General features: G+C 39.9%; 1 protein-coding gene across 3 annotated transcripts in view; it reads left to right on the top strand.

Annotated features, from left to right (window-relative positions):
• Positions 1-284: 284 nt before the first annotated feature.
• Positions 285-15,512, top strand: part of LOC112459091 (hepatic leukemia factor) — a 66,298-nt gene continuing 51,070 nt past the window's right edge. For 2 of the 3 annotated variants that reach the window (XM_025023026.1, XM_025023025.1), the window contains exon 1: positions 285-1,192. In XM_025023026.1, coding sequence (XP_024878794.1) covers positions 1,105-1,192 — 88 coding nt within the window. In that variant the 5' untranslated portion in view covers positions 285-1,104. The remainder of the gene's footprint in view (positions 1,193-15,512) is intronic. The other variant, XM_025023027.1, reaches the window with a different exon arrangement.

Below are 15,512 nucleotides of genomic sequence, written 5' to 3'. Positions count from 1 at the left end.
ACCACCTAATCGTTTCGATAGTCGGCTATTTTACAAATTATTGCGCGAAGCCCCATCGCCCCCATCTCGATGCGTCGATCGAGCGATCGAACGGAACCCGGCGCCGACCGACGTCGAGCGTTCTGGCGCGATGCGGCGGCGCCGCGATGCGGACCCGCTAATGCGGGGTCGCGGCAAGAGAGCGGGTAGCGACTGCGCGCGCAAGTCCTGATAACGCTGAGGCAAGCAAGGCATGAGAGCTCGGGTGCTCGTTATCAGTGCGGCAGGCGTCGGCAGGCTTAAAACGGCACTCGGTCCACCAGTTGGCCAGGAGATCGCGCCACGAGGCGAGCCACTTTTAGATTGATTTTCAAGAGCACCACCAGCACGGGGCCAGCGCTCCGCGTTTATTTTAACGCGCCCAGAGACAGAGAGAGAAAGAGATAGAGAGAGAGAGAGAGGAGAGAGAGAAAGAGAGAAAGAGAGAGAGAGAAAAAGAGAGCGGGTATAGGGAACGGGTCCGCGCGCTCGGCCGTACAGGCGTTTCAGGCTGATTGAGATAGTGCGAGGGATCGACGTTGACGACGTGGTGAGAGGTTCGGCGAGCGCGAACGGGCGAAGCGCCTCTCCTCCGCGGGCACGCAAGACCGGTCACCGACGGTACCGTCGTTATTTTTCGATCGTGCCCCGTCCCGGCGCGCGCAACGAAGCGCACACAACACGTACGTGACGTATACGAAGCACGCGACGACGACTGCGGCTGCGGGCGCGTGTGCCGTCGAAGGCGAGGAAATACCGAGGAGAAACACCGCGCGTACATATATCCTCGGTCCGTGTTTTTCCTCTCTCTCTCTACTTCTGGTCGTCGCACACGGTAACGTCGTCGGTTCGTTCCTTCGCGTCCGTCCGTCCGCCTTTCCGCTCCGCTCCGCGCCGCTCCGTCTCGCGCTGCTCCGCTCCGCGCCGCGCCGAACCGCCCCGCGAGCCGCTCCGTTCCGTCCCGTGCCTTCTCTCTGATCTATCTATACTACTCGTGCGCGGTGTGTGCCATCGAGTGTGTCTCCGCGTGTGCGCTGCGGCAGGCCCGAGGTGTGCGCTTGTAGGCTTCGTGGCGCAGTGCGTGAAATGAGTGACAAGGACCGCTCCTCTCCCACCCTCGTCGAAAACAGTCTCAAGTCGCTGCTCGACCAGCCCAGCATATTCCCGCTGATCGGTAAGTGTTCGCCGGTTTGTCCGATTTTAAGCGCGAGTCCCTTAATCCGCTCGCGCGCGCGTTACACGCGCGATCGTACGACGCTGGCACGCGAAACTCGCGCGACTCCACGGTCACGCCGATCCCGAGTGTTCTCCGTTCTCCGTTCTCCATGCTCGGCGCCGCTCCTCTCCTCACTCTTTTCCTCCGTCCTCGATCGTTTCGCGACATTCGTCACTTGGCGGATCTGTCCCGCGGTTTTTCATTCCGTGTGTATATTCGCGATTCCGAGGAAGCGCCGTTTCCTCGAAAGATTCTCGCTCGAAAAGTATTTCCCTCTTCTTTCGTCGTCGTTCGCCGGTTGCGCGGCGCGTGATTTTTGCGTGGCCCGTGCTCGCACCCGGTACCTACACGTCGATCATTTCCAAAAAAGAAAAACGAAGAAAAAGAAAGGGGAAAAAATAATTCCTGCTTCAAAATTCGCGCAAACACGCGGCTAGTGCGGCTACCACAGCGCGGACTGGCGGCGATCAGGCGAGCGCACTGTGCGCAGCACGTCTGTCGGGAATTTGAATATTTCGACGCGATCGCATTTGAATTTCGAGTTCAACAGCGCGCTCGCATGTCTCTGCGCGCAGCGCGTTATAAGAACTCACGCTTTTTCCTATTATCGGACCGCACGACTGCCAAGGAGGGCCAAAGTGCAAAGGGCGAGAACGCGAAACGGGCGGAGAGGGAGAAAGAGAAAGAGAGAGAGAGAGAAAGAGAGAGAAGGAGAGGAAGAGAAAGATAGAGAGAAAGAGTGGGACAGACGGAAGAATAGAGAAAGAGCGGAGTCATGGAGGACAACGAGCTTGTGTTTGTGCGATCGTCGTCACTGCGCCGACGCTGTTGGTCTGCCGATTAACCTCGTTTAAGACCCCGTGGCGCACCACGTGATGCTGTCAGCCTTACCTCGCCCCGAAGCAGACCCAACCTACACGCTCGATTCCGCTCCGCTCGGCGGAGCGAGCGTGAAGCGACTAATCTTACACGACGTGTGGCCGAGAAGGCGGAGGAACGTCGGGAAGTCACACGATAGCGTTCTAGCCTATCCCATAAGGGTAGGCGCAAAAAAATCGAGATAGCCGAATTAAAAGTGATCGATGAGAATTCATCCTGCGAAGTTTCAAACACCTTATCTTCGAAATTAGGGATTGGCCCGAAATGTTTTGAATTTTCTTTCTTCCATCCCTTTTCATTCGTTTTCACTTCGCGAAAAGAAATAGTCAACTTCTTGAATTAGAGCAAAGACATCTTACAATAATATCTTTTTTCTGTTAAACATGCCTGCATTGTAATGATAATCAAAAGGATTATTTCTTCGATATAATAATGAATAACTCATGTGGTGTTAATATAGAAAGCTCAAATAGGAAAGAGGGAAAAGATAAACTAAACATTTTTGATCCCTGATTTCAAAGATAAGAAACTCGATTATATATAATACATATTTCTATATCAATTTATTTTAAGCTTTTCATTCATTTTCTTTGAACTTAATATATAGCTAATTTTTTAATCTTTAATTGCAATCCTAAAAAAGGCGAAAGTCAAACTACTCTAAAATTATCATATCATATCAAAATTATCATCAATGATATGAAATCAATCGAATTCGTTGTTTTAATAATTACGATTACCATCACTTTTTATTTCTCTTTTTAATTCGATAATTTGTAATAAATATTTCCCCCTCTGCCTCTTTTGTATGAAAAAGAATATAGTCGTACGCTAGTAAGACGAGGCGCAGAGAGTTCACTCTTTATAAAAAATATATGAATCATAAAAATTTGATTTAGAAATCCATTTTGTTATCCATTGAAGTTACTAGTAAGGTTGCAAAGTCAATTACTCTTAATCTATCCATTTTTTTCCGGCTAATTACGGGTCGCATTTTCCAGGAAACGGTGCACCATTTGATGTAAGTTGCAATCAAGTGATGTAATATTTGCAATGCGCAACTCGTTTCGTTACGAGCGATACTAGTTACATAGTCGAATGGGAAGTAACTCGTTATGTTGATTCAGGAAACTGTCCCCAATTTACTATACCTCACTGAATCGGATTATTAGTGCAATGCAGATTAAATAATTAGTACAAAAACGTGGATGCGTGCGTGCGAGGGAGATACGTCAATCGCTTGAATTCTTTGTTCCGACTCTGGCCGACGATATATTGCATCTTTTCTTCGGTTAGATAACAGCCGAATCACTTTCTCGATTACGCAAAATACGATTATTTGAAGTGGGCTCGAATTATCTCGTTCCGAAGATAAAAACGAACGAAAACAGTAATGCTATTTCTGATTGCTCTTTTTTTTATAAGCACAAGCTCGTCGGATATTATACAGTGATACAGTCGGATCGATGATTGATTAATTTTATTTTTTACATGTTTACATTATTTTCTACGATACGCAAAACTTTCGACTCGGAAATAAACTGCCGCTAGAATAATTCGGCCTCGAATTCAATTGGCACTCTGTTCGCGCTACCACGCATTCAAGTTTGGAGGGAAAAATGCGTCCTCGTCGTCGCGATATCTTCTCGCGATAAAAGATACTATGTGGCTGCAAACACGCATGATATATCACGACAGCAAAGCAACGCTTCGCGTTACTTTTTGATACTGCAACGTCGTAAGAATAAATCCTTTCATCCACGCGGTTGTAGCCACAGCGCGGCGACGCGATTCTATTTATTTTCGGTATTACGACATCGCAACGTTAAGCTCTTACAGCGACTTGTATTGTGACAGCGACTGTCAGGGCATGTCACATGAAAATGCAATGATTTTTTTTTTAATATCTTTAGCATACACAGACTATTATTTCTTTTTTTACATTGTAAAATGTAATTCCTTTTTTACATCTCGTTACGAGAGAGTGTCTCATGATTCTAGGTCACATGCCACTTTTTTTACTCTCACGCACATGTACAGCTATGAATATAATAATAAAAAATCGATCATCTATCCGTGCAATCCATGAAGACGCTATAATAAACAAAATTGGTAATTTATATCTGGGAGATAAATTAGTATCTCAGATTATTCACGATTATATGCGCGAAAAGTTGAGCTCCTACGGCGCGGCCTACAGTCAGAAAAATTCACTCGAATTGATACGAATGGGAGTTCAGCTGGGATTTAGTAGAACTTGATGCTCATAGTTTAGAATTAAGGTCTACTAGTCTACTGGGCGATATTACATTATGCGGAGACGTGCACAAGACGCGCCGAGACCTCCCGAAGGGCCGAGGCAAACTGCACCTCGTATTTATGCCGATCAATATGAGGGATATAAACGAGAGTAATAGTAGAAGGGCAAAGAGCCAGGAAGGCCCCAGACTTTTCAATTCATCCAATTACGCTATGTACAATGGCATACCTCCGTTTCTCTATCTTTTGATTGTTCCCACAGGTTCTATCGTGTCTTCACTCGCCGTTTGTCTTTCCTACTGATAATTTTGCCTAACTCTTTTCCCTCTGCTAACTCACTGCATAATATAAACACTTCTCAAACACATTTATCAATTAAGAATCACCGTAGACGTTAATTAAAATTAATTGGGGTCAACTTGATCGTCTGTTTCTTTTAAGATCTTGTCTCTAAGCCTCGTAATAATGTTTATCTATTATTAATTATTAATCTACAGAGTAAAAATAATGCTATAAGGGAATTTTTATTTTCAAATTTACCTACACGCAATTGTTTGTAATCGTAAGAAGGACGATCGTCCTTTTAGCTGGAATAAAAGATCGGCATAGTGTTTGCTTCGACTCTATAGCTTATGAGTGATCGATGTCACTTATGGTCACTGTCGCGGACGTCATCGTTAGTGACCCGACGACTGTCGACGACGAGAAATGCAAGCCGGCAAGTAGACGCCGATAAGTCGCGTGCAAAGCGCCGTTTCATTTTTCATTCACTTTCCTTCGATCGATATACTTACGTCGCTCTTCGTACTGTATCGTCTCGTCGTAAGACGGATTATAGATTTACGCATATATTGTCAATAAAATATACGCAAAGCAAATGAATACCTATAGCTTGCTATTATCGTATTACTTATTGTTAGAGTCAATCTTGAGCTATTATTACACTAATGAGTTGTACTAATACTATTTATAATTTTTATTTCTTGCCAAAAGATAAACCTGCGATTATAATAAAATGTTTTCGATAAATATATGTCGATAAAAAAGAAGATACAGTTTTTAATATCACGATTTTTTTTTGTCTTAACTATCTTTTTCGAGACTATACTTAGCGTGCCTGTGATGTCAAAGAAACTATATTCAGCACATGTGTTGCTGCTGCATATATAATAAAATAAGTATATGGCATAATGTAATAATTCATATTTTATTTTCGAAGCCATCAATCATTAACAGTTGAAAATATAATTTATGCGTCCGCGAAACGCGATGTTATTTTCTAGTTTCTCGAACACCCTGACCCTCCAATTTCGATCCTCATCATTAATCTAAAAAAAAAATAAAAAAGAGTAACATTTAAAATCGTTTCTATTTTTATATTAAAGATTGGCTAAGAAGTTCTTAATTTAATTAGATGCAATTGCATAATAATTTGATAGTTATAACATCAAGATTATGAATCGTTATCGCAACGATAATAACATCATTTAGTCACATAAATGTTTCCCAAAATATGGAATTGTTTTTTGATGTACTTTTAAAATGAAGACTATGATTTATGACTCGATAATGGTGTCGAATAGCAAAGACTTTGTATATTTGTTGAGTGTACCTCTCGCGTCTTTGGTAATTATCGACAGATGAACCGCGTTGAAAGTTTAGCATTGGCATTACGGCCAGTTTCTCTACCGTGGTTCGTGCTCTTTTACAATATGTTGGATGATTATTTTTGGCATGCCAGGACCGTACACACGTCAATCCGTTTGATGGATAGGCTGGAAGACCAGAAAACAGTACCGGCAACTTGAATGTGGCTCGGCCCAGGTCGAGTCACGCTTCGCGTGCGACGCAGTCGAGGAAATAATCCGCGCGATCTAATATTTAATTTATATTTTATGTCAACCATGTTTTAATTAATTTCCACTTTGCACGATTCCTGATAGTTGTTATTGATATATTTTTTCATATAATAAAATTTCCGTGTAATACATGTCTACTACAAACAGATGTTTTTTTACCAATCTACTAAAAGCATACGTTATCTGATAACGTATGAAAGATGCCTGTCGTTTGGATATATCGCGTTTTGACAAAACTGGTCGGCACAAGATCATTTTCGGTTTTATTAATATGATAGAGGAAGAAACAATTGGCTCGCGACGCGTGTACCTCCGCAATCGTTCTTTGAGCGATACATAATAGTTATAATAGTGCCAACTTTATGGTGCACCAGATGCCGCCTGGTCGTTCCAAGTTGGCTCCAACATCTGCCATTCGCCGACAGTCGGTTTTCGATGCCGTTTTAAATCGTTCGAACGTACGGAGATCAAGGTAAAGGTTAATTACTTCGTTTCCCGTCGACAATTTGTAGGATCACATTTCGTAAAAATTTAAATCTTGTTGAATTAAAAGAAGTAGACAGAAATTTATTTTATTGAGATATGAATCCCTAATCTCTTTACGATTATAATAAAAGAAATGTCCTATGTTTCCTTATTTTACTTATTTTATCTTGACAAAATTAATTTAATTTTTTAAAAGGAATTAAAGCATATTGCAATAAATTTTGTTTTATCGCAATTAGGTAAAATATTTGGTAAAACAATCACTCGTTTATCGCTATTGCTATTATTTGTCGTGATTTTAAATATTAAAATGAGTTTCACGGAAAGATTTCTTATCCATTCTTCTAAATCCTTCAATTTTTTTGCAAAGACAGAGCGGCAATTATGTTATGTAACGGTCAAACAATTATTCCCGAAATTATTTCTTATGTTTTATTATTATTACCCGCAGGCCAATTGGAGAGATTATTTGCCGAGCCTTGTGCATCTCTAACTTCAAGGTCCCTCGCGATATCTGCGAGTCTTGAGAAGCGTTTAGCACCGCGCGATTTCGCTCGTTAGCACATGTCACTCGATTTTCGCGCGTTGAGGTACTCATCTGCGAAAAATTTTTTAATGGTGTCAAAATATTTGAAAATATAGAAAATTTTGGAAGAGTCATTTTCCGACGTATATCTGTTGTAACCTTAACAAGAATTTCCTAATTAATAGCAAACGATAAGTTTAACTTATCCTGTTATTCAATTCTTCCACGACTTACGAGTTAACCGAGATTTATCTCGCTAGGAAGTCGTTCGCGGAACAATAAACTTATCAACGGTGGAACGTTAAAGTGTTCCAGTTTCAACGGGTATTAATTTAGATAAGTCTTAGGGTCCCCATATAACAGGTAAACTTGCGCGCGTTAAAGATGTGAGTTTTAAGTAAAAGATTATTACGAGATATTAAATCATCTACCTCAGTTTACAAAATAACACGTTAGTAAAAATCGATTAATATCCCCAATATTTGATCGATCTGCGATTTTTTCCAAGACGATCTTCATCTACATCTATAGTTAAAGATTCGGGCTGAGGCCGATCGCTCGTGGCCTGGCGTGGCCTCCAAGCGGGTACCGCTTTTCTGGCAACCCGCCAAAACTTATGCCAGGTTTCAACATACCGGCCGACATGAGTATTTTCGGTTTCGCGGCGAAACGACGACGGTCTGTCTCTCTTTCTCTCTTTTTCCGCGTCTCTCTATCTCGTCCCTCTTCCGATACGCTTCTTTAAAGGAAAACGAAGGGATGATCTCTCCGTTATATTAGATTAGCAAGTAGACGAATGGTGTTTTCGTCGGACAACTTTACCAATTAGTTCGAAACCAGTTAGTTCAATCCTCGATGCTGCAGTACAGAAGTCTTGTTTATTATTCTCATCGCTCTATATATCATCGAAGATTGAACTGAAATTCTACTGATTTTCGGACCCCTCCTCTACTTAGACACTTGTCGAAACACAAGTGCAAATGTTTAATTAGCGTTCGGCACGATGAGTATGGCGACAATGTGTGATTAGTCTCGTGATAAACCGCTTTCATCGCGCTAGTATATGTCACTTAATCATCACTGTACCGACGGGATATACTATCGTACACAATCAGTCTTTGGTAGACCTAGTTTCCGCGAGATCGCTCCGAGAGCTATTTTCTCTACATTCGCGGCATGTAAAAGAGCGGCAAGCTCAAATAGCGACAATTTATAATATCGTTATTCGTTAGAAACAATAATAACTCTTCTAAATTATATTTAGCTTTCTATCGATAGACAAGCAGTTAATAACTGAGCTAATCCAGAACCGCTTATTAACGATCCCGTAAGTCGACATAAAAATTATGTTCTGTATTGATCATCGTCGTCTGTTAGCCAGTCTGTCAACAATATACGAAGAAAAAATTAACTATACAAATCGTACAAGTACAAGTTTTGGAATGCGAAGCCTTAGTATCGAAATATCGAAACTTCCGTCGAAGCCTTACGTTGGAAGTCAACGTAAGTATGCAGCGGATTATAGAGATAAAAATTGCCTTATCAAATTAATCTTGTAATAATTATACCGGCGTCCGATATTGCGTATAAACAAAATAAAGAGGATTGCCTCTCGGTCGGTTTTCGTCATTTGAACGAAGATTTCTTACATCACTGAATGTACGTTCTTTTGAATGAGATAAGCATAATTAATCAATATGATGATAATAATGTTCAATAATCCTACCCAAGATAACCCTCACGTGAGTTGCGGTAATTGACGATTTGAATTAAATTCGGTGAATGCACAGGCATTAATATGTAAACTCGATATTCAATTTGGTAGAATATATATGACGTTTTAGGATTGCGTTCGAAATTATTGGCCGAAATTATGGGAGGACGATCCTCCCGCGGAATAATTTTATGGAACCTAAATTGGCTATCTATATCCGAAAATTGCTATCCGGGAAAGCAGAGATAGATTTAGGACTCGTCAAAAGAACCTGTCTCTAAAATATCGTCAGCTCGTTCTCGAAACGTAATTTGCATACGCGTCGCATACGCATGCACTTATCATTCACAGCTGGCGACGCGACGGGGCAAAACACCGCTGCGATCCGCCGCGCCGCGATGCGTCTTGCGTCTAGTCCTAGAGTTGCTAGGCGAAATAGTCACGCGGTGCGCGCATACATGCGTGTGCAGACTCGTCATTAGCGCGACTATCATTAGCCGGCAAGGCCGCGTTCAGGGCTGTCGACAGATGCCACGGACCCCTGCGTTCAAAGCGTCTGTTTCTCAGGGGGCTCGGATTTCACGCTGTGTGGCAGACAGCGTAATTTCGGATAATCTCACGATCGTGTTTCTTTCCCTTACAATGTTACGGTGCAAGAATTAAAAACAAGTACGTCCGTATGGAAAGATAATTGTAATAATTAACATGGCGTACACAAAATTCCAGAATAAAAAAGTACATATAAACACACAAGATCTCAAAATTTCTGTAGAAATGTAACAGTACGCTATTGCGGACATATGAGCAATCATAATATAATTTTATATATCTGTGAAATTCAATTTTGATACTTAGAGATACTTTATACCGAATAAACAAGTGAATAATTTCTTTACTGTGATCTACGTACACATTATTTCCTTTTTTCTTTCTGAAAAAAAAGTATCATTATTTTTCATTAATTTTTAAATAGCATCGGACGTATTTTAGGATTGAGAATTCTGAGGAGAGTTTTGTGAGTGCCGTTCGTCTGAATATTCGGATATAGAAGTTTCGCTTTTGTGAGGATTCTCGTCTTTCCTGTCGGCGTCGTTCCTCTTCGGCTCCGGAAACATCGCCTCCATTTCTATCTCGCCGAGATCAGCGCGTGTTCTAGGTCTTCCTTGACTTCTTCCTCGACTTCTTCTTCGACTTCTTCCTACCCTTCTTCTTCTTCTTCTGCTTCGTCTTCTGCTAGGCCTCCTTCGACGCCTTCGAGAGGGACGTCTGCCTCTTCTCCGGGCGCGTGACGTTCTGCGATATTTGCGGCTTCTTTCTCTTCTTCGTCTTTCTTTTTCTCTTTTTTCTCTTGCTCTTTTTTCTCTCGCTTCTCTAGCTCTTCTTTGCCTTGCTCTTTTAGCTCTCCTTTTCTTTTGTATGCCGAATCGCCAAGGTTGTGCTGGACAAGGTTCCATCACCCCGTCACCAGTGCCATTCCCTAACGAGAGCTGTCCGAGGTGGTCGCGATTGCACGAATAGTATCCTCTGAGAAGAATGTCGGTAGAATGTTTCAGTATCACAATAATCACTATCTAGCGTAAATTATGACAAATTACTACAATCGCATTCAATGTCCTAGAACTTTTGTCGTAAATGAATGAAATACATGTGCCGAGGAATAGTTTACATCACGCGGCAGAATTCTCTTCTTAAATAGATATGCTTATTGTTAGTTACTCAGCATTTGGAGATCAGACTTAAAGTCTTTTTAATGACTAAATTAAGTGTCTTTATCAATGCATATTACATTACGTTACACCATCCTCGCAAGATGTGACACAACAGTTATTTGATCAAGTGCAGGGAACATTGTGTGGTTGACGCGATCAAAATATTTTTTTACGAAGTGGGTCACGTATCGCCCTCGTAATCGTGACTTAATCTATTGCGCTTTATTTTTGACCCAGCGGCTTTATCATTGGCATTGATAAGCGAGTTTTTCGTAGTGCAGAAAGTATAACATCGTACGTTCAATGTATTACGCGATGCTTAACGCCTCTCCCGTAATTTCTCACAATTCTCGATAAGTCAAAACGTACAACTTAACTTTCAAAATATACCTTTTGCCCGAATAAAGAGTTTAGTTTACTATCATCGTTTAACCGAATATATTAACGGAACGTAAAAATTTGTTGTAATCTTGGTGGAACGAGCTTTAAATTAAATACGACAAATAAAATTACTGGAATCGTTTAATTATCGATAATTAATGGGAATTTGCGTCAAATTCATACCCTTTTGAACGCTTAAGAATCCCATAGGATAATCCGCGTCGTAAAGCTAATTGGACCTGCCGCCTGGTCTCCTCGCTAGGAACATTGTACTCCTGGGAAATATAGTTGCTAATTTCCCGCGATGTCGAACCTTGCACATCTTGCAGCCTACGTATAGCGTTTACAACCAGGGCCTCGACCTTTGGAGTCCGCCTACCAGGCATGTCTACTAATTTTAACAATTATATTCTTTACTATAGGTATACCTTGTATGCACAATTGCGTCATCTTGATAAGTTCTATTACCGATACTATTACTCATCAAAGATCACGTGCGAAACCGGCGGAAAAGTTTTATTATTCGCATAAATATTAATTTCATTGAAAGAATTTGTATATATGAAGATCGCGTAACGTAAAAACTTAATGACGTATAAGGGTCTGCTTAGATGTAGGAATGTTTACCTGCGTTGCGTAGAATATGGCAGGAATGTATTTAATTATACTTTCTTTCCGAGAATACGTATCGCAATCCATCAGATACGAACGGCACAATAAATTATATACTCTGAATTATTTTAAATTTCCTGCATTTTTTTACTGATATAATTCGAATTCGGCACGCGAAATTTTCATTGATTTCAACAAAACGGTATCCAAGGGGAATGATCGTCATTCTCGTCTATGATCATGTTTTTTTATATCATTGTTTTTCTCGATTTTTTAAATCGAAAATATCGAAATCGCTATAGCTATAAAAATAAATAGCAATAAATGAATGAATCACGAACTATATTATGCATTGTACTGAATACTAACTGCATAAAATATTCTGAAATGTTTTTATAGACTTCATAATAAAAGCTTCCTCGCTTTCAAGAAAAAATCGCAAATTTTGAATTATTTCGCGCTCAGCATATGCTCTTTACCGGTTTCCCTTGAACTTCGTTCCTGCCTATCTTACGTTGACTTGTAATCGGACTTACAATCAAAGTACGGTAATGAAAGTCTTCGCCGAGGCGAATAAATTACGATCAAATCGGATATCTGCTTAATGACTAAAATGTTTCGAGTTCGTTAGCAATCGACGCACTTAAATCAATATTTACATTGTCAGACTGGTAACAGCAAAAAAATCATTGAAATAAATTATATATATATTATGCATTTAAACGATAGAAAATGAGTTATTCTACGAGTCAAATTATTTGTATTGATTCTAAATAAATTATATATATTGTTTAATTATATTATACGCTACTCTGATTTCCGAATTTTAGATTATTGGACTCTTAAAGTTCCAGATAAAACAGCTTTTCAATCATATTTTGTACTGATTTAGTTCTATTATTTAATTTAATCACATTTAGAATAAATTTCAATTAGTGACATAAAGCCATTATTGTTATATAGGTAAGAAAAGATATTATACCAAAATGTCTATTTGTAGCGAGCATTTTCACTCTTTCATTCTCTTCTTCCCTCGCTCTTTTTCTGTCGCTCTATCTCGAACAGAAATAAAACAGCGCAAAATGGCACCAGAGTAGCATGTCAGACGTTTGTGCCGTGACAGCTCGGAATTCTTTTCTTACACACCTTTGTAAATATAGTTCTCTTCCGGGTATTTGAATCTCCTGATCAAGGCAATGCCGGACTCTCTATTAGCTATATTATTATTTTCTAATATAAAATGTATCAAAATTGATTATCGATATATCGTATTTTTCGCGTAAAATATAGTTGACATGATAAACACGTATCTTATTTTAGAAATATATTATTATGTAAGTTTAAGCGGGATCAAAATTTATCCATGTATAAGGATTTCGTGCACAATTTGTACAATTGGGAGCGCACATGTTTAAATTACCAGTCGATTTTCTTATTACTCGATATAGTACGATGACGAAAGGTATACCTGTCTTATCACGGAAATCGATGCGACTTATCATCTTATCGATGGTGTTGCAATTACGAGGATTGGCAGATATAATACGCTTTATTAGACTTATTTATATTGCAAATGCGACCAAAGTTTGTTAAGTATGGTCGACTGATTTCTAAAGTATTTGCAATAAAATTGTCAATATCGTGAATGATTTATCAGTTATGTATCATTTCACTACAAAAGAATAAATATGCATCGCTTCAAGCGCGTGTCCACTGATGTGTTGTTCCTTATACAAAGTGTTTGTACAATATTACCACGCTTTCTTTTCATTTTTGTGTAGATCGTTTGTAGAATTTAAAAACGATATTCTCCACTAAAAGCTTTATAAACAGTATACTTTTTAATTATCTTGTTTCAACATTAAATAACAAAAATTTGGCGTTTAAAAATCAGAAATTAAAATAATCTTGGAACAGTCTTATTTTACTAGAAAAAATATTTCACATAATTCTAAAATGTATTTCCTTATATGTTTCATAGTTTTTTAATTGTTATTGATGCCTCGAGAAGGCATTTCGTTAAAAGGGAGCTTAATACCAATTGTCCCAAAAATTTCTACATGAAAAAATGGGAAAATGGCTATTTCGTATATAGATATCCTTGTACTCGTACAGTTTTTTCAAATCTCGTAAGCTGACATTTAAAAATTAAATTTGACTCGAGATGAATGACGAAAGATCCTTCGGTAAATCATGTTAGAGTAAGTTCCTGCAGAGTGCAGCACGGATCACATATAGACTCTGCCGGCATCTGGTATCGCTTCAAGGGAATTGGTTTCGCCAAAAGCCCGTCATTGATACCATGTTCACAACGATAACGCAGAAATCGTCAATGCCTGGGCCTGATAGCTTCCCTGCAACTCCTTTTTTATCCTACTTTCGATAATAATATTATCTAATTTAAAAATACCTGATAATATTAAAATAAAAACTATACATTCTGAAACTATGAGAAATAACTATATAATAAATCCACGCAACGAAAGGTCGTGACAATTGTCTTTTTCAGCACACATAAAGGTATATGAGAAGGAAATTATCTATAAATTGCCAGAGAAACGATATACATATATGCGTTCTCCAAGCATTCACCTGCGCGTGCAAGGGCACCGGACATACGGATCGCACACATAAGCGTTGCAGACCATCGATGTGCTGTGTACTGCGCGTTTGTCACACGCGACACACACGCGCGTTCCCGTGCAAATGATGATTACTGCCGGTATATCAATGTTATGTGCTCAATAGCGACGGAAACTAGTTCCAGTAAAAATTTTACCATATCTGCGCTACTTATAGTTGCTTATACTTTTATAATATAATTTATTTAGATACGTTTAGATTTTTAAGTGATAAAAGTGTCGAGACAATGTGAAGTGTAGATATAATGATTAGAAAATAAATTCTATGTATATGTTCCAAGTACACTCCAGAGATAGTAATCATCGTACACTCGTAAATGCCGAGCTGTCTACGCAAGATATACAAGTTCTCCAAACTGACAAGAATAGCAGAGAATTAATTTATGAAATAGGAAATATTTTTACTATTTCAAGACGCACGTGTATAAGTGCACGCCGTTAACGTGTGTCCATTGTCAGCATTTTCGACCTTGCGGCACGCGAGAATGTGCACGGGGAACAATCGAGACGGTCAAGGAGAACTTACTGAATAATAATCAGCTGCGCGAGAGAGAAAATGATTGCGCTGCCTATGAATGAAAAGAGGGAAGCCATGAATTTCTGATTACCGTGCACTTTGTACTGTTTCGGAGCGGAGATCACAAATAATAATGGGTCGTCCGTAGACAAGAAAAAATCTTTACCATAATCGTATCGTCACTTCCTGGATTTTTGTGACGAAATCGTAACGATCGTGGAACAGGGTCTCCATCAGAAAGAAAAAAGAGATTACATCCTTAGAGAGACAATCATGTTAAACGAGATGTTTTTTAATCACTATGCCCGAATGTCCGGTGTCTCAAAAATATTGTACGAACTTTGTGAAAATTAATGGATGCCGGAAGAAATCTCGCAGGAGTGATAATATTGATAAAAGTATCATTTGTAAAAATATCGCGACAGATGCATTGCGCGCCGGATATTTTCTCTCTTTTCAAAAATTCAGAAAATTCTTGGGTGGATGCTCTCTCTCCGCGAGCTTATTGATATCAGGTGCGCGAGGATTTAGAGCGTAATCATCGCGCGCCTCTTACGAGGTTATTATTGCTTTAAAGATGGATCCATTATATCGAGGCGAGTCGGCTCGACGCGGCCGAGCGAAAGTGCCTCGGCCGCATAAATGTCGGGCCGACTCGGCCGGGGATCGACCGAGAAGGTGGCTTAACGAATGT

The sequence above is a fragment of the Temnothorax curvispinosus genome, unplaced genomic scaffold (assembly GCF_003070985.1).
Source record: "Temnothorax curvispinosus isolate PA1 unplaced genomic scaffold, ASM307098v1 QBEX01009517.1, whole genome shotgun sequence".
Taxonomy (NCBI): Eukaryota; Metazoa; Arthropoda; class Insecta; order Hymenoptera; family Formicidae; genus Temnothorax; species Temnothorax curvispinosus.
The sequence above is the reverse complement of the archived record's forward strand: the minus strand, read 5'-3'. Positions and strand labels throughout refer to the sequence as shown.